At 34.3% G+C, this 21689-nt stretch overlaps 1 protein-coding gene across 1 annotated transcript; it reads right to left on the reverse strand.

Moving 5' to 3' along the window:
- Positions 1-1734: 1734 nt before the first annotated feature.
- On the reverse strand, positions 1735-16070 carry Tmlh (Trimethyllysine hydroxylase). Its single transcript, XM_074106401.1, has 8 exons — positions 15883-16070; positions 14031-14130; positions 13091-13203; positions 10307-10527; positions 9801-9976; positions 5594-5821; positions 4156-4289; positions 1735-2261 (listed from the first exon to the last, which is right to left on the reverse strand). Exons 1-8 carry the CDS (start codon positions 15887-15889, stop codon positions 2125-2127), a joined length of 1116 nt encoding a protein of 371 aa, XP_073962502.1. The 5' UTR covers positions 15890-16070; the 3' UTR covers positions 1735-2124.
- Between the last annotated feature and the right edge of the window lie 5619 nt (positions 16071-21689).

Raw genomic sequence — 21689 nt, forward strand, 5'->3', positions numbered from 1 at the left:
GCCATACAACACCGCAAGTCCGGCAAAAAAAACGGTCCGTTGTCCGGTGGAACAACGGACGTCTACAAGCGGCCTTATGGTATCGTGTAACACTGTAACAGATAAATTTAAAGAACTTTATCCAGCGCACACCTGCTGGCCTCCTCGGCTTTCGTTTGTTTGGCCACAAATTATGAATAACGGACGTCCATTTGTCATTATTTTAGTTGCGTCATGATGAATTTCAACTCAATTTATCGACGAATCCAACCTCCCGACCAATTCATCTTCAGTTAGACGAATCATAAATTTTAATATTTATTAGACGCATAGCCTCAGTAGAGCATAAAAATACAATGTACATTACAGCGTGAAGTTTTGATCAAGTTATACCAAAGTTGTAACAATGTGCCTGAGGGTAAAGAGGATGGAATTATTTATGAGACTTTTGATAATATGCTTAGGTTGCAAAATTATATTCTATTCTATGTTTGCTGTCCTAACGTTAGAAAGAGGCTTCGAAAAAGTTTAATAAAATCTTTGATTTTGCTGAAATATTAAAAATTAAAGTTGCACATTATTTCGATAGCTATTTGAATGGGTTGGTCAGGGACGCTTAATTGGCATAAAATTAGTACGCTCGGCACGGCAACCCAAGAAATGCGGGTTCAAATTTCGGCTAGAGAACCAGAAAAATAATATTTTTAAGTAATCTTTGTAAAAGAGTAGGTAAGAAGTTTTATATTTCAAGCTTTGCCTTGTTTTACAATACTTTACAACATATTTTCACTCCGTTTCTATTTCTTCGTATACCTAAATACAAATAGATTCGATCAAATATATAATTATACTTACTCTTAGAGCTTATAATAGGTTAGGCTTCAGGTAAGTCAATGTTGAACTGTCATATTGAAACGAAAGACCATTAACAAACTAGACATGTATATAAACAAATTTCTACTATCAATTTGCTTATTCTAGTGCTAGTTACTCCAAGACCATTTTTATATTTGTATTTTTGAGAATAGTTAAACTTACAGCGTTAGTAATTACAAAGTTGTAATAATATTTGGAAATATAGACCACACGCTTTATATTACACATTAAAATACATTTACTCTATCGACTGAATTATCTGTTCATACTTATATTATCTTACATTGTAGGTATTGAGAGTAACCACTTCCTTTGTTTTATAAAATCGACTTCAAGTAAAAAGGCATAATACCGGCAAAACGTAAGAAAGAAAGATGTTGAGGGAATTAAGAAAAGATTTCGTCTTTTACGGAATACGTTTCCCGTTCATCTATCGCAGTATTTCCGGTTCAATCGGTTCTCTTGTGATTTATTATTCACACCGCTGCTACAGAGCATCCAAACTCTAACCTTATGCTATACTAAGGAGGATTTTTGATATCTTATTAATATCTAACCTATTTGTGGAATACGTGTGATAAACACGACGATATAATCTTGTTACCTAACTACTAGTGCGTAAGACAAAATAATTCAAACTCAAACTCAAAACTCAAAATCACAACATTTATTGAAATAAAAAAACACCCTACATCACACACAACAAAAACACCGGAAAAATATAAATAGAAGAAAAGATAAAATATTAGAAACATAAAAATTAGAGCAATGCACTGTAAAGCAAAATGGTTGATGTTTGTAGCGTGACAGGCGACGTCAGTTGGGTTCTAGGATGGCGTATCTAATGAAAAAGTAATTAACCGAGGTATCCTTTTAGGATTTAGGACTCACTTTTATTATTGTAAAATGCTTTTTGTTTTTTTTTTTTGCTTGAAATAAACAGCTTAAATTAAAAAAAGCATAATGTTACGGCAAGCCACAACGCTACTTTTCAGTGGTACCCATTAAAAACTACACATATAAAAACACACAAAACACTGTGATGATGACGACACGATCGCCAGCGTCTGCGTTTCCTTCTTTACACGAGTGCCATAAAAAAACAACGGTTATTTAAATTTTGTATGTAAACTTTTTATTATGCAAAAGAAAAGAAACAAAAATAATTGGCAAACTTTGAGATACATGTACGTACAGACTAATTAAAATATTAAGGTTAGTAGGTAAAGGTTAAAATCTAATAATGTAAATACTACGTTTTCAGAGCTGTCATTGGATGAGACGTAGCGATCGCGCTTTGTCCAGCCAATCAGAGCGCGCCACGTAGCTGCCGCACAACACCCGCTTGCCGGTGAATCCGGTTCTTCCGTGTAGCACTCGGAAGTTATCCATAGCCATTACTATTCCTGAAAAAAAAAACAATCAACTATATGTAAAGAAAACTTTTTAGTTATGTTAGAAACTACCAACTGCCATAGGGGGGGGGGGAAATAGCATATGCGTGGGGGGGGGATGAAAGTAACAAATTTGAATTCTAGTCATATCTCAGAGAACTTTCTAAAATCAAAACTCTACACATCTTTTAGCTATCTTTAAGCGCCAACTTAATGCCACATAGCTGTGTTATTTATGTATAGTACTACGTTTTACATTACACACTTATAAGCTAGTTATAATTCTTGTGGCATTTGACACAATATTCCACCGAAATCTTTGATCATATATCTCCAAGGACTCTCCTATGTTTCTTTACCGCATATTTACGAAAATAAAGTTTAATTTTTTTCTTATTTTTGATCATGTTTAATTTAATAGAAACGCCTTCTATGTTAAAAGAGTTTTTTTACAAGCTTTTATTTCGTTTCACCTGTTTCTTTATTTATTTATTTGTTTGTTTCGGTCAAATCTTGGAAGCTAAATTTTACCCACTTCCAGTAGTTCGATAGACTTGAAATTTGGCATATTTATGTAAATTTGGTGACAATACAATAATCTGGTAGTGACCTCCTCAATGGTTAATAGTACCGACTTGAGTTTAGATGACAATGCAAGTACAGTCAACAAAAACTAAAGTCAGCAAAAAAAGCTTGTATTAAAAATGAAATTTTTAACATAAACTTATTTAGACTTCCAATCGCTCTTATCAAAAGAGCACTTACTGAGTTGTAAATATTAGTTTCACAGGAGAAAATTATGCTATCCTCTGATCACCACTGAATTACTCGTATAATGTTCCTAAAACTCTTGTAATCTAACAAATATTAATGTCGGCCTATTTAAAACGAATCACAGTCTTGATTTATATTTGTCTTGCCGCGAATTTAAATTCAGGCAGTTAATTATACACAATATCTTGATTCAGATTGTTGGAGGTTATAATTATTTTCTATTTCTAATCAACTCTGCCGACAGTTTTGTTTACGAAGTGTTGAAATCTTACAGATTTATAGTATTTCAGTGAAGGCGAGCCAAGGATCATTCATATTAATTAATTTCCAGTCCTATAAGGTTGAATTAAATTGTAAGTGACCGAACATTTAATATTACTTAAGCTCACCTAGCTTTTACATGATAATCATTTATAACTTATTTATGAGCGACTGAGCTTCGCTAGTGCTCAGCTTAAACTCTAAAACAAACGTTTTTCGTAAGATAAGACTTAGCTAGATCGGTTATTCGCCCCCAAAACCCCCACATAGCAAAGGAGATTGACCACGGGAGTATGGGAGTTGGACCAAGTGCTGCCAAAATTAAACACACAGTGCATCAACAGTGAATTATGTTTCTTAGTCTTACACCAGACTGTACACTTAAGTGCTTAGAGATGGGAATACTTAGGAGGTATGTTTTTTTTAAATAAATAATTTCTTACGTTAAAAGTATTAAAAGTAGAGTACCTACTAATCGTCGTCATCGTCATTGATAATAATGGAAACACCATGTTCTTTTCTAATAAGAAGTAACACAAGGAACTCGTTAGAGCTATTTTCATTTCTCAGCAGCATTTGGTTCAAGCCTTGACAATTTCCTTTCATCGAAATTAGAACATTCTTAAATTATAGGCATGTAACATCAGCCAAATAATTGGTCTATCAATTTTTAAACAAGTTCCTATCAAATTAATATGTCGCTAAAGTTGAACTTTCAAGTTGACAGACACGTCTATTAGCATTATTGTTTTAAATATGACATGCAAACGATTATCAACTTTAGGGCGGTAGACCACATATTTGGCTGATGGTAGATACGAGTACTTATAATAGATTAAGCATTAAGGGAGAAGAACAAGGTCTTTTTTACCTGGTTGTAATTTAAACTGCCACTGATTTTCAGGGTCCTGGTAGTAACGGGCCAGATGTTTCAGGGACCGGTAGTAACTTCTGCATTCGCTGCTGCTACTAAAAGCCATCGGGGCTCGATCGTAAACATTGAATCTGCAAAAAATACAAATTTTATGCACGGGAAAGTAATAGTAACATTCAAATTCAGACGGCGAACGGAGAAGCAAAATCATATGAAATATAACGCTTATGCATCGGAAATTGGTAAATAGGAAATTTGGTTTGGTGAATAGAACCTTTCGATACTTTTTTTATGTCATAGCAGACAAACGAGCAGACGGTTCACCTGATGTCAAGTGTTTACCGTCGCCCATAGACATCCCCAGCATAATTATATATAATTCGACGGTTTAAAGGCTAAATAATTGAATTAAAATCTATTGTCAAGAAGAAATTAAAAAATATATAAGGCGTATTATAAAATTAATGATTATATCATGCACAGGGATATTTGGAAATAATTCCGATCCGCATTGGCGATCCCTTACGTCAAATAGCAAATCTACTTGTGATGGTATAGATATCATTTAATAATATTGTAAATCTGCTTAAAAAAGTATATACCTCGTTGTGTTTCTTGCCGGATTCTTCTCAAAAGAGGTTTTTCCGAACAGGTGGTAGATTTTTTTTTGACATTCATAAGTGCTTGTTATATCCTAAATTGAATTAAAATACTTTGACTTTGATCTAGGAGTAAGCACCAGGATTTTCTTAAATATCCATGGTAACTCCCAAAAATTACATAACAGTTTTCATTAGCAGCGTTTACGCCAATAATGTGCGAGGATGTGTTGTTCATTAACCAATAGAAACGCTTCGTTTACCTCGCCTCGCTCCGCTCAGCTGTTTCCACCAGAGATGTGCTGTGCGTTTCTATTGGTTAGTGAAAAACACATTCCTCGCAACACATATATCCTCGTACATTATTGGAGGAAACGCTGCTAAAAGTACATGTATCTAGAGTTAGAGCTTAAAATTATACAGTATCCTGTGGGAATATCGAGATAAATTAAGGAGCTACGTGTTATTCCAGACGTCCAGCTATCTACATACCGAATTTAATTTAAATTTCTCCAGCCGTTTAGCGTGAAGCAGACACACATTCACACCTACACTCAAACTCCCGTATTTCTAATATAAGGATAACTGAAAACCACACATTTCAATATTTTATTTAAGATTACTTAATAACTTTGTGAAAGTCGTTAAGAAGCCGTAGGTACCTACCATCAGCCAAATATTTGGTCTACCACCCTAAAGTTGATAATCGTTTGCATGTCATAAAACAATAATGCCATTAGACGTGTCTGTCAACTTGAAAGTTCGACTTTAGCGACATATTTATTTGATAGGAACTTGTTTAAAAATTGATAGACCACATATTTGGCTGATGGTACCTTATTTGCTTTACGTCCTTCGATTTACTGTCAATCTGTATGACTGGTGCAGAATATTTGTGATGATGTCCCTCTTCTATGTATTCAGCTTCTAATTCGAAGGTCGTCAAGAAATCATAGTCTTGGGGGAAGTCCGCTTTTAACCGGCTTGCTCCATAGAATCCATCAACTAGAACTGTTTCCCCGCCAGTCCCTTCAGAATGCTCGATACAATGAAGGATTTGAAGTCTGCAATATACAAAAAGTAATTTTATTATACAGTGTGAATCCGGCGCATATTAGCTTAACCTATTATCTCTTAAGCTGAGGATTTCTCTGAGTTTTTCGAAATTTACGTGTGAAATTACGAGTAGGTACATCTTACATTTACCGTGAGCTTTAGGGTGAAAGAAAACATCGTGAGGAATCCTGCACACACCGTCGAAGAAATTTAATGGTGTGTGTGTGAAGTTCCCAATTCGCACTAGGTCTGCTTGAGATGAAGCATCAATTATAAAGTTAAGCTAAGAAGCCAAGAGGATTCAATAAATGACTCTCACACAAACAATACAACACTCACTATACAGTTGCTTGGGACCCAATAAAGTAGCTTTGACCGAAAATGTAATAATTATTCAGCAACGAAATGTGGGTCGGGATATAAAGGCTTCGACGCAACCGAATCAGTGCTGAGTGGGAAGTATGATAAATAAACGAGTGTAGCCGACCCTCGCCGAAGATTAGTGGAAGCACTTATAGCGCTTACAGCCACTCTCTTTTACGCACTCTAAGATAGCCATCAAAGTGGAGTTACCTCACCGTCCAATTGAATTTCCGCAACGTTACTGGAAAAATAAAAGGTTCCCTTTTCATGTCAAAAAATAAGCCAATTTACAACACGGGAACACTATGTCGCGTCGTGAAAGTATGAGATTTGATATTTTGCCCTTACCATGTTCATGTTAATGTCGAGATTTTACGTAAAAAATATCAACGATGTCTTTAGATAGTATTCAACTCACATAATATGAAGTAAGTGGAAAATCAATCATTTAACAATAATCATACCTACATTTTTAATTAAATTTTACACCTCTTGAATTTACCTATTTTTTACTAAGTATCTTAATGTGACGTTAAGTAATAAGTACCAGCATTATGTCACTATTATTACAGCCATTAATTTTAGTCTGGCCATTACTTCGGTGTTTTAAAAGCTTTTAGGCAGCTATAAAATTAATATGGAAACCTAAAAGCGATAAGAATTTTGTTCGACGAAAATTCAGAATGATTGTATCTTTTTCTTCTTATCGACTTTCGCTGTGGTCCTGTGAACGATAATAAACTAACATCCTTCGTGCATGAGGTGTTACAAGCACTATTTTATTAATGATTAGTGTATACCCGTGGCTTCGCACGCGTAAATCATTAGACAGAGCAGTTGAATTTAAATTCCGGGATTTTAGAAAATTGCCGTGGATATTAAAGATTTTGAGATTTTATTTCGATCCCGTGGGAATATCAAGTTAAAAAGTAGCCTATGTGTTATTCTAGATGTCTAGCTAGCTATCTACTCATAAAGTTTCGCATTTGTGATATTAGTAATATTTTAATGATTCCTGTTCCATGATCTTCATACAAAAGGAAGAAACACATCAGTTCTCTACCGTTCGTAACTGTACCCTCAATTCACTCTCAGCGCAATCCCATCTCATGTACTCGTAAATAACGAAATACTTTAATGCTTCAAGTGTAGGCCTTTTTCTAGAGTGGTGACCCTCATTGTTCGTACACCAAGCGCTGAATAGCAGAGCCGTGAACGAATTGCTAAATAGAATTTGAAAGCAACCAACAGGCGAAAGCTTTTCGCACGGGCTCTGAAATAATGATGACGACTGCCACTTGAATCCCTGGTATAGATAGGCTTTCGGAAATCGACGTTGCTTTGCTTCATTATAAAAATGGTATGTTCCAGCTATTTGGATAACCATGTTACAAGCAAATTTTTATCTCGTAGGACAAAGAAGTCAGAGCGATTCTAACCCCCTGTTTCACCACTCATTGATTAAATCGATCGAAATCATTTGACCATAAAAAAGTAGTAAAATTTCGTAAATAAGCAGTGAAGCTTATCCTCCTAACGCCCAAGTCAAATTTTTGATACGAGAACATCAAACTTTATGTCATTTATGATAGAGTTTGTTTTCAAATTACAATAACTCCTTTATAAAGGACTCTGGGCGATAGGAGGATAGGAAATCGAGTTGGATAAAATTTGTTTTGGGATTTCATATCACTTTTTTCATGAAAAATACTGTAGGAGTTATCGTTACCATGAATTATTTCTTATTTTCTTGACTTTAATTTTATTCTACATAATAACAATAGGGAATACATCCTGTAAAATCTCACAAAAAGCCTGTTTTGATGATGTCAGGTCAGACAGATGATGTTATATGATGAGCGTTACAGTGTGTTGTTTTATCTTTTAGCAACGGAAACATCGTGTCACGTCTGAAATTGACCGGACTGTAAGCAAAACATTATTGTGTGTTATGTCCTTGTTGTGTGACTCCAAAAAAAATGATTCTTTATTGCTAAACCAACCCTTAAATACAGTTGGTTACATTACGGTTAAATATTGGCCAAACTCAACTCAAGGTCCCAACAGGCATATAAATTAAGATATTTTGTGTTCGTAACTTAAAACTTAATGAACCTTGAAATAAAACAAGATGGGGTAGGTACTTATTGAAGATTGCTATTAAAGTTAATGTTGCGTTTATTTCGACACGAGAGCCGTCGTTAATTTAATGAGTTTCCTTAAACTTACGATAGAACTGATGACAAAACTTGGTATTTATTAACGTTTAGCGCGATTAATGAATACGAAAAGTTTATGTAATAAGGAGTTGTAACTTCGGAAGTTCACAATCACAACAACAGTGTTGATCAACTTTGAGGAGCAGTCCTTCTACGTAAAAGCAAAATACTTCATGCCAATTATGCTTTCGAATACTAATTAAAAAATCTCGTTACAAAAATTATAATAAAGAATATAACTGAGCCTGTTGAACAGCACGAATTTCATTTTATCGTGTGATGAAATTTTGGCGCCGAATATTCGCTCCAATCAAAATTATTTACGAGTATGTAGTTAATTTCTTATAACGAACTCTATAAGCCACTAGAAATAATATCCAGATAACGCAGGGATAGACATTTATTGTCATAGCATGTGGAACTAAGTCGATGAAAAAGTTTATACTTATTACATGTGTCAATATAAGTAACTACTATTTACTATTGTTTCGAGCAGTAAGTTCAAGGATTTGAAATTCATAGTAAATCAAATGAGACTCTCTGTACTATTTATTTCAGTTGTTTTAGGTACAGTCAGTAGAAGAAGTGAATGAGTAGTTGAAGTGCTCAAAATGATCAAACAACGTCGTGTAGATAATTTTAAGCACAAAACAGCATATATTTACTGAGGGACTGACTGGACTTTCTGAAGTTGACGTTAAAGAAGATCATTTTATTCAATATGTTATGACATAGGTACCTACGTATATCAATTACTTAGTACCCAACGCAGTAGGAGAATTATAAGGTGTTTTAATCAATCAATGTTTAATTTATAGAGATATGTATCAATCACTATTAGAAATCATAAAAAAATATAACAGGGGTGTTTAAATAGTTAAACTTATCGACATAAGTATCTGCTAAAATTTGTACCTGAAGAAACCTACGATGTGGATGTGATATATAGTGATCCTTTTATGAATTGAATAAATCTATAATGTTATGAAGCCGTGGTGGCCTAGTGGTTTGACCTATCGCCTCTCAAGCAGAGGGTCGTGGGTTCAAACCCCGGCTCGCACCTCTGAGTTTTTCGAAATTCATGTGCGGAATTACATTTGAAATTTACCACGAGCTTTGCGGTGAAGGAAAACATCGTGAGGAAACCTGCACAAACCTGCGAAGCAATTCAATGGTGCGTGTGAAGTTCCCGATCTGCACTGGGCCCGCGTGGGAACTACGGCCCAAGCCCTCTTGTTCTGAGAGGAGGTCTGTGCCCAGCAGTGGGACGTATATAGGCTGGGATGATGATGATGATGATGATAATGTTATATATTATTTTTAAATTCTGCTAAAATATTCTGCATTCATTTTAAAATACTGTGTTGTATTCTGTTAAGTTAATTATTTAATTTTATTGCCTTACCCAGCAGCTTCAGTGAAGTAAGTGTTATCGTTATGGGTAGCGAGCGGCAGATTGGTGTAGGCTGTGTCAGCGTGAACTGCTTTGCTGGTGAACTGCCACATGCCACCAAAAATGGTATGTTGCACGCCACCTAAGGCGATACAGACTTTCTCTGTTGCTTCGAGTGTTGGAGGAACCTAAAAGATAAATTTTATTTGCAGTTTTATTTGAAAATGTGTAATTTCATTGCATTACTGGATTAATTTTAAAAGACCCCAGTCTTAGCCCCAATCATTCTTAATCCATTCTGAGAGGAGGCTTGTGCTTTAGTGGGACTTAGATTTCTTGATTATTGTTCAACAAGCGTTCCATAGTAACGAGTAGACAGAAGTGTAGGAACCTTACGTTGATTATTTTTAACATCGTTTTTATTTTGAGCTTTATCACTGATATACAAAGTTCCGGGTGTGGTATTAATGAGTGGAAATCGCAAAGTTTTGAGCACAGTAGTTTTAAATCTTACTAACCCCTTCGATTAAAACTACACCGTAGTCAAGTAGAGACTGGAATGCTTTTACTGTGCCTTCCTTCGAGTTAAGAAATGCTTCGACAGGGATTCGAGCTATTTTTTTATTTACTGCTTTTCCGTGCCATAGAACTGGTTTCAGCCTCTGGCCTTCTTTAAACGAATTGTAATCGAATTTGATTAAAAAGTCTGAATCGTATCTCGACTGGTGTTTGTCATCCCCTGTAACAATTATAAAAGTAATGTAAAATATCAATACTTCTTTCGTAAACACTGAACGGCTCTACATTATGACTGGAATGATCTGACTTGTTAATAAAATTTCATCGTCATATTATTAGCCGTTTTTAAGATCGGATCGTATATTTTCTTGTGTCGGTTTCGTAACAACGTCTTTTTACATGGGAGGGCCGTTAACCCGCCGCACAGCCCCCATAATGCCGGAGGACCACACCCGTCGTTGGTTAGCGAGCCCAATGGACTAAGACGGAATCGTAGCTAGGCTGTGCTACCGACCGTTCCTCCATCCACCACCCGGGGGACGCTGGTTGGGTGTAGTCCGAAAAGACCTGTGCGACATGCAGGTGGCAGACTGGCGCCTTGTTGTACAGGATAAGAAAAATTGGCGGAGTCTTGTGTCGGAGGTCAAGATCCACTTTAGGTCGCTGAGCCGGCGAAGTAAGTAAGTAAGTATATTAGCCGTAGGACGTACACTGTTGGATAATGGACATAGTCCTCCCCCAAAATTAGCTTGGTATTGATTTTGAAAATAAATGGTACCTATTTTTATAAGGTAATGAGATACACGGGCGAGAATTTTTTATTTATATTTTAGTATAGCGCCGTGCAGTGTTTTCTCGTAAAAATTAGTTTAGTACTCGTAAATATGTAATTATACCGATCGTAAATCCATTAAAGCGGGATTTATTTTAACCCGCCTTAATTGAAGCTTTTTTATTTAATTACTTGGTTTACTGCGGCGAATGAATACGGTATTACTTTTTAATTATTTTAATCAAAGTTAACCCCATCTACATACGTATGCGTAAGAGAGGAAAAGCATTTTTTTCTTTTAACATTTTTAAGGATTAAGTAGAAACTGTTTTTGTTATATCCTTTTCGATATTATACCTATAAGTTATCTTTGCGAATTAAATCTTGTTATAACATTTGTAAACACCTATTTAGCTTGCTTTAATTACCAAATGCGACATAAATTGGCACCATAATGGTTTATGAAAGTTTATGAAATGACAGGAAGTTTGCGGGTTCCCTTTATCTTGCATAATATCGATTCTCCGAAATACACTTCGCATAACTGGTATCTCTTTTTTTTGCCGAATGATACTTTTGCATAATCATTACTTTGCATAATTATCAGTTCGAATAATAGTCATTTCTCAGAATATTAAATGGCAGAACACTGTTATCGCCGAATATACTTCTGCAGAATATTAAATTGCCATAAATTAAGGCCAGTAAAGTAAGAGCGCTGTGACAGCAGCCAGAACAGCACAGCAGCTACATTACAAGTAGGATTGGGTTAGGTTAGAACTGCGGCCACAACAGCGCGCCAGCCGAGCGAGCGAAGCGAGCGTGCCGCGGCAGCGGCCGGCCAAGCGCCAGAATCTTACTGTTACCAATAAGGGTTAGACTAAATAATAACCGTACCTAATTGAATTGCAAGTAATGTTTAGAAAAGTTTTATTCTGCTTTTCATCATTATGAAAACTAAATACTATGAGATATATCTTTCTGCGTAATAACTATTCGGACATATAAATATTATTCTCATCGATATTATGCCATGTTGTTAATATTCCGCTTTCCAAAATTATGAGAAATGATAGTATGCAAAAAAATATGTATATGCAAAAAGTAATCTGAAATTAATAGTACAGAAAAAAAGTATTGGTGATATGATGATTCTGCTCAAGGTTGTTGTGTGAAACGAAATTATGACATTCGATTTTCTGCAACATATTAGTGAACCGAAGTTTGCCCTTAAAGATCAACATGACCCACATTTTAGCCTTTAGGATAAGTGTAAAACTTTGACAAATCTAAAACCATACTTAAAATAACATTTCATGGTTTAAGCGTCAGCTAAATTGGTTTATAACTGTTTAAATAAGAATTCATTAATTAATACGATCATTTCAGAAACTAGGTCGAACTTCTCCGAAGTTCAGATAGTTAAGATAGCTACGGGGCGACTCTATTAGTGGTTCAAATATTTACAATGCAGGCATCCAAGAGGCATTCCTGGTCAAGATCTGTTACAGCGATTTATGAGCAAAGTTAAATTCACTAACTTAATCTACAGGAACTCTCTAACTATTCTTCTCACACGTGTACGATAAAAATTTATTATTGAATAAATGTTTTACATTTCATGCAATTTTTAACCGACTTGAAAAAAGGAGAGATTTGTTGAAGGATAACAATGCTGCCATGAAAATAAAACATCATAATGTGAAGGAACCACTCCACGACGATCATTGCCATCAAACGTCACATGAAACCCCAGTAAGCCATTTAAGGTAATCAGTTAAGACAGATTTTCTTTATAAATTCACACCACAGCTAATCTGAAACTCTCCAAAACGTTCTTTCCGACATTAACAGGTCTTATACGTTAGTATAAAATTAAAAAAAAAACTAAGCACTGTTTAATGTAAGTCTTGTTTCTCCATTACACTAACGAGCTATTGCTCGCATATGTCAAAAGTTGTGCGTTAACTTATTTACCGAAGTTCATGAAAGTTAATTCCTTGCTACTTACACGTCAGAACAACCTGGGACTCGGTGGAGTTAACATCAACTATTTTTGACTCCGGTATGTCTAGTATATGCTGCGCCCTTTGGAAAGTATCAGCATGGTAACATGTTGAACATCTGAAATTAAAATTTTACTTTGATTAACAACAGTGCACTTTCCTTTCAGTGTGTACAATCGAGAAACTTAAAGTGAGAGTACCTAATACGGAATAATATTTTGAAAGGATTAAAACACGGATGGACATACACGTGCCAGCTCTTTTTTTATGGAATAGGGGACAAACGAGCAAGCGGATCGCCTGATAGGAAGCGATTACCGTCGCCCATGGACACTTGCAAGTTTAAAAGCGAACGAGGAAATTGAATGGACAAGCGATACTGAAATCCAATTTGGAATTTTGGTTGTAATTTTTTTGGAAATTCATTAACCCTAGATAATACAATAATCTAAAATATTTAAATAACTGTTTAGGTTTGTTTGACTGAACATATACCACATATACAAAGGGTTTTTTTAACTAACTTTTATACACGAAATAAAAGTTTGATAGAGGTAAAAAAATCTGTGCTATTATTCTTGTAATTTATAGAAAGAAACACCATAATCATTGATTTTGGTTTACGAATATTTCAATTTTGCCTTTACAAATAGGTACCTAAAAAATAAGGAATTCAAATTTCGAAACAAAATTAAGATTAATAAAATAAGTGGAACAAATTCAATTTCTACTTCCTTTTGGTGGTTATTTTTTGTAAATATTTTGGTTTAAGTGATCATTAAACTTGCCTATTTTACTAATTTTAAATAAATTTATAATACAACAACAATTATGAGCTTATACATTAATAGCAATCGAGAATTTAAAAATGCTCCACCAAAGTGACGCAAAAGTTAGGTTTCAAAAATCCACCAAAATCATATATTACTTTTGTAACTTACACACCTGCAGTGATCCCTTAGCCAACAGTCTTCATATGTAATTGATGTTCCATTGATGAACTGTACTTCTAACGCATTGTCAGTAAATTTAACTTCTTTGATACCTGGAAAATACAATTTCCACTTCTCATGCTCGTAAAGTTGGTATTTATGCTGAATCTAGGTGACTAAAAATTACTTTTTCAATACATTTGCTCGAAAAATTCACTTTCAAAGGATGTATACATGGCTCGTAAGTCATTTAACCGCACTAGTGCGATTTTTTTACAGTTTTTTTTTAATTCTCCATTTTAAAAGTTTACAAGCAAAGAGTTTTAAATGACAAAAATAAAAAATATCGAATTATACGTAGAAAATGTATAAATATACAAAACTAAGTAATGAATTTGCAAAATTGATTAAAATTATTGTAAAGTGTAATTTAATTACCTCAGATTTTAATGATACCTTTTATTTATACGAAAAAATCGCAATGGCTGAATGCGACGAACCTTTGCATGATAATTTTAGTTACTAAAAACAAAACTCACGCATGCGCACTACGGACGCGCCATTTTTGTAAAACTTTGCGTTGTATTTTTTACAAATGTATTGAAAAACGTCGTATGAGACACGGTTGGCAAGGTTTTGCAAACTCGTGACGATGAAAACCCTCGCCTTGCGGCTCAGGTTTATCATTCGTCAACTCATTTGTAATACCTTACTTACCAACCCTATCCCATCAACTCCTTAATAGTTTATCAAGTAAAAAACAAATCTCAGCAGTTTGAAATGTTTCGAAACAATGAGAAAGTACTCAGAGGTTAGCTAAATTAAGCTTGTCTGTAAAGATCTGTTCACTCTTTTAAACGTATCTGTACGACAAGTCTATGTATGCGTAGCTCGAACGTGTCCTCAGTCGCAAGCATACTGTCAGACACGCACACTGAGACTAAGATAACGTGTAAGTACGAAATTTACTCGTGCACATTGATAATTAGCTAACTAGGGTGCGCTTTCGACGTTGAACAGATCTATAATCATAAATAATGACCCAAAAAAGATTACATCGACTGTCATATTCGATGGTTGTACCTTGTTTGGCCTATCAACTTTTTGCCTATTATCGGTTTGCCTAATTTTAGATACACTAATATCACTTAACCTTATTAGGCTTAGGTTTATTGTATCTCATTTTTACTTTAGTAAACGTCATTTTGTATACAACTTACTTTGCATGGGTAATTTTATTTTACCTAATTTTAAATTACCTAATTTTCATTTTTTATAAACTTATTTCGTTTACTGTTTGACTGACATAATTATTTATCGTCTAAGATTATACGTCTAACATAAGTTCGGTTCTGGCGCTTCGCCGGCCTACCGCGGCACGCTCGGCTCGCGAGCTTTTGTGGTCGCAGTTCTAACCAAATCCAACCTAATTTACTGGTTAAATATTTATTTACTCAAATAAAAAAACAAAAGATTTACTGGTCGCTCTTCTAATTTTAGTAAAAACGTTATTTGTTTATGTAATGATTAGTTAAATTTAGAATCGACAAAGTAAGTTTTAAATAAATAAATAATATTCGACAAAACAGGAGTTATGAAAATGATCATTTAGGAAAAACGAAATTCGACAAAATAATAATTATATAAAATGAATTTATACATATTGACTTTAGGCAAAAAATCATTATAGTAAAAGTTGATAGGCAAACTGAAATAAGACAAAAGAAATTAGACAAGTCAAGGGAATACCAAACTCGATGACATAAAAATCGTTGCTGAAGCACATTTTTAAAGTTTTCATTAAGCAATAAAATACAGAGTGAAATCTCTCTGAATAATTGAAGGCATCAATTTAAGATACTTACCGGTCATTATGTAACGGTTAACAAATTCCAGCTGCTTATATCTGCTTAACACGAAACACTGAATAAAGTAAACTGGGTCTGAGACAAACGAGACCACATACCTAGTTATGATAACAGGTCAAATGTCCCACTTATCGTTAGAGTTTACTCATGTTTTAATTGTCTTGCAGAATGTAAGATAAAACTTGATTAATACATATATTTGCTATGACACTTGTCAGCAATACGGTCTGTCGCTCCCAAATGGACGCTGCTTAAAATGTCTTTAGATATATATATACCTGTATTACAACCCATTACCACGGCTTTCTTCAAAAGACACGGGTGATCTTATTTACCCTTTTACCTCCCATTTACACGAATGATTTTGTCTCTAGCGGCTGTAAAAATAGATCATCAACGCAAATTTCAAAGGCCGCTCCACAATTTTAAATCTACCGGTCACCAAAGGAAATTGAACATTGCGTACCCACATGTACCTGCGACAAATAAAAAAATGATAAAAAAAATAACTTCTGATTTTTTGACCAAACAATTTTGACTTTAGGAATATAAAGAAGCATCTTTGTAAATCCGGGATCATCTTGATCACGTCACCTTCACAATAAATACAAATGTTGTCAATTTAATTGCAATAAAACATGTCCTCGTAACGTAAACGGATAGTTTGGTTGAAAATATTTCGTGCAAATATTTCTTGTGTGCTACACATTGATAGGTATTTCGTCACACAATTTAATAAACACAGCTACAAATTTATATCAATAAGTTCAATAACTTCAAAGATAAGACCGAACGTAAATTAATATCCAAATAATTCTCATTAAAAATAAATGACGACAATAATTATAATGTAATGTTTTTTTTGTATTAAACGTATTACATTCTTAGTGGCCATTGTTCAACTCTGTCTCTATTTGTGCCAATATTAACTAACTAGCAACCCGCCCCGGCTTCGCACAGGCAAAGTAAAAAAAAACGGCCAAGTGCGGGTCGGACTTCCGTACCTATACAACATTTAGACATTAGCAATAATGGACAAAAAAAACACGTTTGCCGTACGGGAGCCCCCCTTAAATATTTATTCTATTTTAATTTAATTATGTATTTTTAAAGTGAATTAAAATACTAATTTCATACTTATTTATTTATTTATTTACGGGACAGGGGTTGCGACCCCCGCTCCGGGTCGTACCTGGTTCAGCAGGTAACGCTGGCCATACAGCGGGGAAATGCGGCTGGCATTATGGGCACATTTGAGCCGGGTACGACGCGGAATGGTGGTTTTTAGGTTGTAGTTTAGGTCTTAGTTTGTAGTTTATATTATAGGTTTAGGTTAATTTTATTTTGTTTATTATTAAATTAGAACTTGTTAAATACAAATTAATATTCTGTGAATATTTCAAGCAACTACCTGTTGCCGTAAAGAGCACACCTAAAATATTTATTTTATTCTGTTTTTAGTATTTGTTGTTATAGCGGCAACAGACATACATCATCATTAGCCTAGTGACAGACAGACAGACAGACAGTGGAGACTTAGTAATAGGGTCCTGCTTTTATTACCCTTTCGGCACAGAACTCTAAAAAGGTCTCTAAGCAAGGGCACTTCAAACACATTTTGCAGCGCCATTTCCCAAAAATAACACTCTGCGTCGGCGCGTCAACCTAAGGTAGTTAAATGCATGTTTTGGTTAGATTGATATTTTTGAATTCGTAATCTTTTGAATGGAATGTCCGATTTGAATAATTCAAAAAGTAATCTACAGGTATTGAAACCATCTGGAATATGAAACTATTTATTTGGATAAGGATTAATACAAAGGTATGGATAACGGTCTGATTTTAGTCGGCATATATCAGTCAACTTTTAAAATTAAAAAAGTAGTTTTAGTGACATAACTACAGTGGTTTCAGATATGGTATCGTGAAGTTTTTTGTAGATTCTTTAATATTGTAGAACATTTTTTTGTTCTATCATCAATAGTTTCCACAGCGCATGCGATGAAACATGTTTTATGGCAACTTTTTTACACTTTGAGGCACATTATTGAAGTTTTAGTACGGAGCCCTAATTTTTCTGGTAATAAATATTATAGCCTATGGCACTTTGGAATAATTTAGCATTCTAATAGTGAAAGAGTTGTTAAAATCGGTCCAGTAGTTTTTGAGTTAATTTGTAACAAACATTCAAAAATCCAAATCTTTCCTCTTTCTAATATTAGTATAAGTATAGAAACCTGAGAAAATTTTACTCCGAATTGTGAATTTGTACGATATTTTGAACTCGCAAAACAATCCCGTCTAAAATTATATCAAACGGCTATTCGGGATGTTCTTCTTATATTTTTTATGTTCTTTTTATTATTTTACTTGTATGTTTATTTAGTTAAGGTATCTTAGGTTAGTTATTTTTGTCTCCTTGTTAACTGTTAATTTCATGTGTTTTAGCTGATTAAAATGTTTATAGTAGTTCTATTCAACTACAATTGAATTTACACTTGAAGTTGCTTTTATAAAAAAAAATAGATTTTATTGAATGAACGTTCTGATACTAAAAACAAAACTGTTTCTAAGACTTATCTAAAATAAATATTCGTATACCTATGTATCAACTGTCAGCTTTGCTACACAAAAGTGCGATAAACATCACACCACTGTTCCACGGACCCCGATACTCCAGCACTCGTGTGCTAGATATCCCCCTCGTTATGTGAAGGGCGGAAATATGATAGAGGGGATCGCACTTCGACTCTACATATTATTTTCTCGGTCCATTTCTCGCACCACTTTCTCCGTATCGCCCCGACTAGCGGTTGGGTGTATTGAGTTACTTTTACGAAACGTTTCTGCGTTCCGTGCAAGTAATATCATTTCCTTTTTTTCACGAAGCTCGAAGATGTCTTCCGTTATATATCGTAATTGAATTGAATAATCCCCTTTTCGTGGCTTAATTTTTTATGCTGACATTATTTTTGTAGGTGACTGACAGGGAGTTTTATATCAATACTATCGAAAATACAAACTGAAATATAGATGCATAGAAAAACCAGAAAAATAAGACCAGCGCTGGGAATCGAACCCAGGTCTTCGGCATTCCGTGCCACGTGCTACCACTACAGTCCAGTCCGGTCCAGTCACGGAATGCCGAGGACCTGGGTTCGATTCCCAGTGCGGGTCTTATTTTTCTGGTTTTTCTATGCATCTATATTTCAGTTTGTATTTTCGATATGGGTTTTACTCTTATATCAATACTAGTTTCCATTGTTATCTTTTGTTAGTTCTGTAATATAAAGGAATCTTTTAAAATGTATCGCAAAAGCCGTCACACATTTTGAATGCTTGAGCCACGAACATAACAATGATTTACATTACCCTTTCGACATCTTCACTCCTATTGCAATATGGGCAAAAATAGCGAGATAATTTTAACAATATACTTATGTCGTCATCGTCCTGGACATGGTATTGTTATTGTTAAGGACATTCATAACATAATCTGGGCAAGAAAAATCTTCAATTACTTTTATGATTACTTTTCAATTTCACTATTGCCGTATTAAAATATCATGCTGCATTATTCTAGCTATCATCCATATCGTGCTAAATACGTTTGATTTATGATCACCAATAACTCCACCGCAAGATCGCTCATAGCAACAGTCTTAACACCCCATTCCAAACATTAGGTATGTAAAATCATACCAGCCACGATAAGTAACCGCACCCATTATCGTATGTAGAACAACTAAGACAGCGCACGCAATAAAAATGGAGACCGGCATCTGAATTGTAAATGTTATTATTACCGCATACCCCTCTGGAATCGGCTTTGCGATCCCGTGATCCAACTGAATAATTGCTCAGATTAAGTCCAATGCCATTTAGTATGTGAACCGGGGTTTTTAGGGTTTAAGGTGGCCGCATCCTTATACGTTTCGCTAAATGGTAACTTTTGTAAGCAGTCAGAAATTGAGTTTGTAAGTGCCTGTGTCCAACAGTAGACTTGCTTCGGCTAATAATATCATACTATTATTTTTATAATCAGAATAAGTTTATATTTATTAGTTTAGATATAGTTTTAGTTTTGGATGTTAGACAGTATTTATTTTTTTATTCTGTAAATAAATTATGATGATGATGATGCACAAAGGCAAACTTATCCATACTTACCCTTCTTTATATAAATTATAATTATTATACATAACTATTATTAATAGGTATGAGTTTGCTCGGTTATGTATCGATTGTCATGATGAATTTAGTTTATTAAGTTTTTAATATCACATTAACGGTCCGGTAATACAGTATCGTTAGACTAGGTAAGAAAATGTAAGTATTTGCCGTTAATAACTATCTACTTTATGGTTTCTCATAAACTTTTGTTACCCTCACCGTTCTTAATTAATACACAGAAAGCTACCCCATCTTCGCTTGCTATTAATTGGAAAGCTCTTTGGCCATGCTCCAAAGCTATATTTGAAAGTTCCATTTAATGATGGTAAACAATATCTTTCTAAAACTTGTCTGACATATTCATTGTTTTAGTATTGAATCATTATTAAATATACCTACTTGTAGAGATAGTACTCAAAATCACAAGGATATCTATTGGTGAGACGACTGTTTGATATGTATAACTTATAATAATACTAATCGATAATGTATAATTCACATACTCGCTAACTTCTGCCGGCCACTTTCTTCGCAGATAAATTGGTAATTCTACAGATTTATCTATGGATTAATAAGTTTCTGAGAATTAACTGAACTGTCTATAATAATCAAGTTTTATTCAAATACGTTTTCTAATTTTAGCGTAAAGAAATAAGAAACACAGGTATATACTTACATACTGTCAGGTACACAAGCTGTCAGATTTAAGATGGTTCAACAGGAACTAACTACCTTAATATTAAAAGTCTTTCCTTTGTACCCCGAATTTCGTCAAAATTGGTTATAACCTTGAGGTTCCGAGAGGGAAACAACAAAAAACATATTTTTAAGTTTGTTATTAATTAACATAATTACTTAAATGTCACGAAACATAATTATCAGCTCTATATCTCATCTTATCAGCTTAAATTCTGTCGACAGTCTTAAATAACTGTTTGGTGAAGGTAATATGGTACATGAAATCTTTTAAAACTTGTTAATTAAATGGCAAATTGGGTCAAACTATACAAAAGACTTAATTCGGATTATAGCAAAAGTAGAATAATTAGAAACCAAGTGGTTTCATTACTTAACGGGATAGATTTTAAAGCAACAAACACGCAACGATTAAGTAATGGCCGGTGACAGCGTGCCACATTTTGTCGCATGCTACATTGATGCGTACTAGTACCATGTTTTACGGATTGCCGTATTAAAGGGTGTACCTTTCCTATACTATAATTATGAATAAACAAAACAAATCAGGGCGACTTATACATCGTAAAATTCCACCCAAGTATAAATCAAATTAGTAATTTTTTTGTTCTAATTTACAAGTAAAGTTTTTTTTTTCTAGTTTAATAGAAAAATAAAATTTAACTAAATGCTTTGGATTACCTTTTTAAATGATAAATTAAAAAATATATGAAGCCTGTAATTCAAAGACAATACTAACACTTATGTATTAAATAGGTACCGTGAATGACTAGCTGACTGCCTAAACCTCTGAGGCAAAATATTTTAACTTAGGTTGGCATCTCAAATCTCGGAGAGTTTAATCGAAGTGGCCAAATTTTCCTCGTTTACGCGTGCATAAATTATTTTAATACATGAAATGTAGCATGCCACATTACTACGTCGTACGGTGTGCT

The sequence above is a fragment of the Choristoneura fumiferana genome, chromosome 2, assembly GCF_025370935.1.
Source record: "Choristoneura fumiferana chromosome 2, NRCan_CFum_1, whole genome shotgun sequence".
Lineage (NCBI taxonomy): Eukaryota > Metazoa > Arthropoda > Insecta > Lepidoptera > Tortricidae > Choristoneura > Choristoneura fumiferana.

Excerpts from the sequence above, each read along its gene's own strand:
- Tmlh (XM_074106401.1), bottom strand. Across the intron at positions 4,290-5,593 it reads AAGGACGTAAAGCAAATAAG|ATTCAATGTTTACGATCGAG; the intron begins GTACCATCAGCC and ends TATTTTTTGCAG. Across the intron at positions 2,262-4,155 it reads GCAGTTTAAATTACAACCAG|GAATAGTAATGGCTATGGAT; the intron begins GTAAAAAAGACC and ends TTTTTTTTTCAG.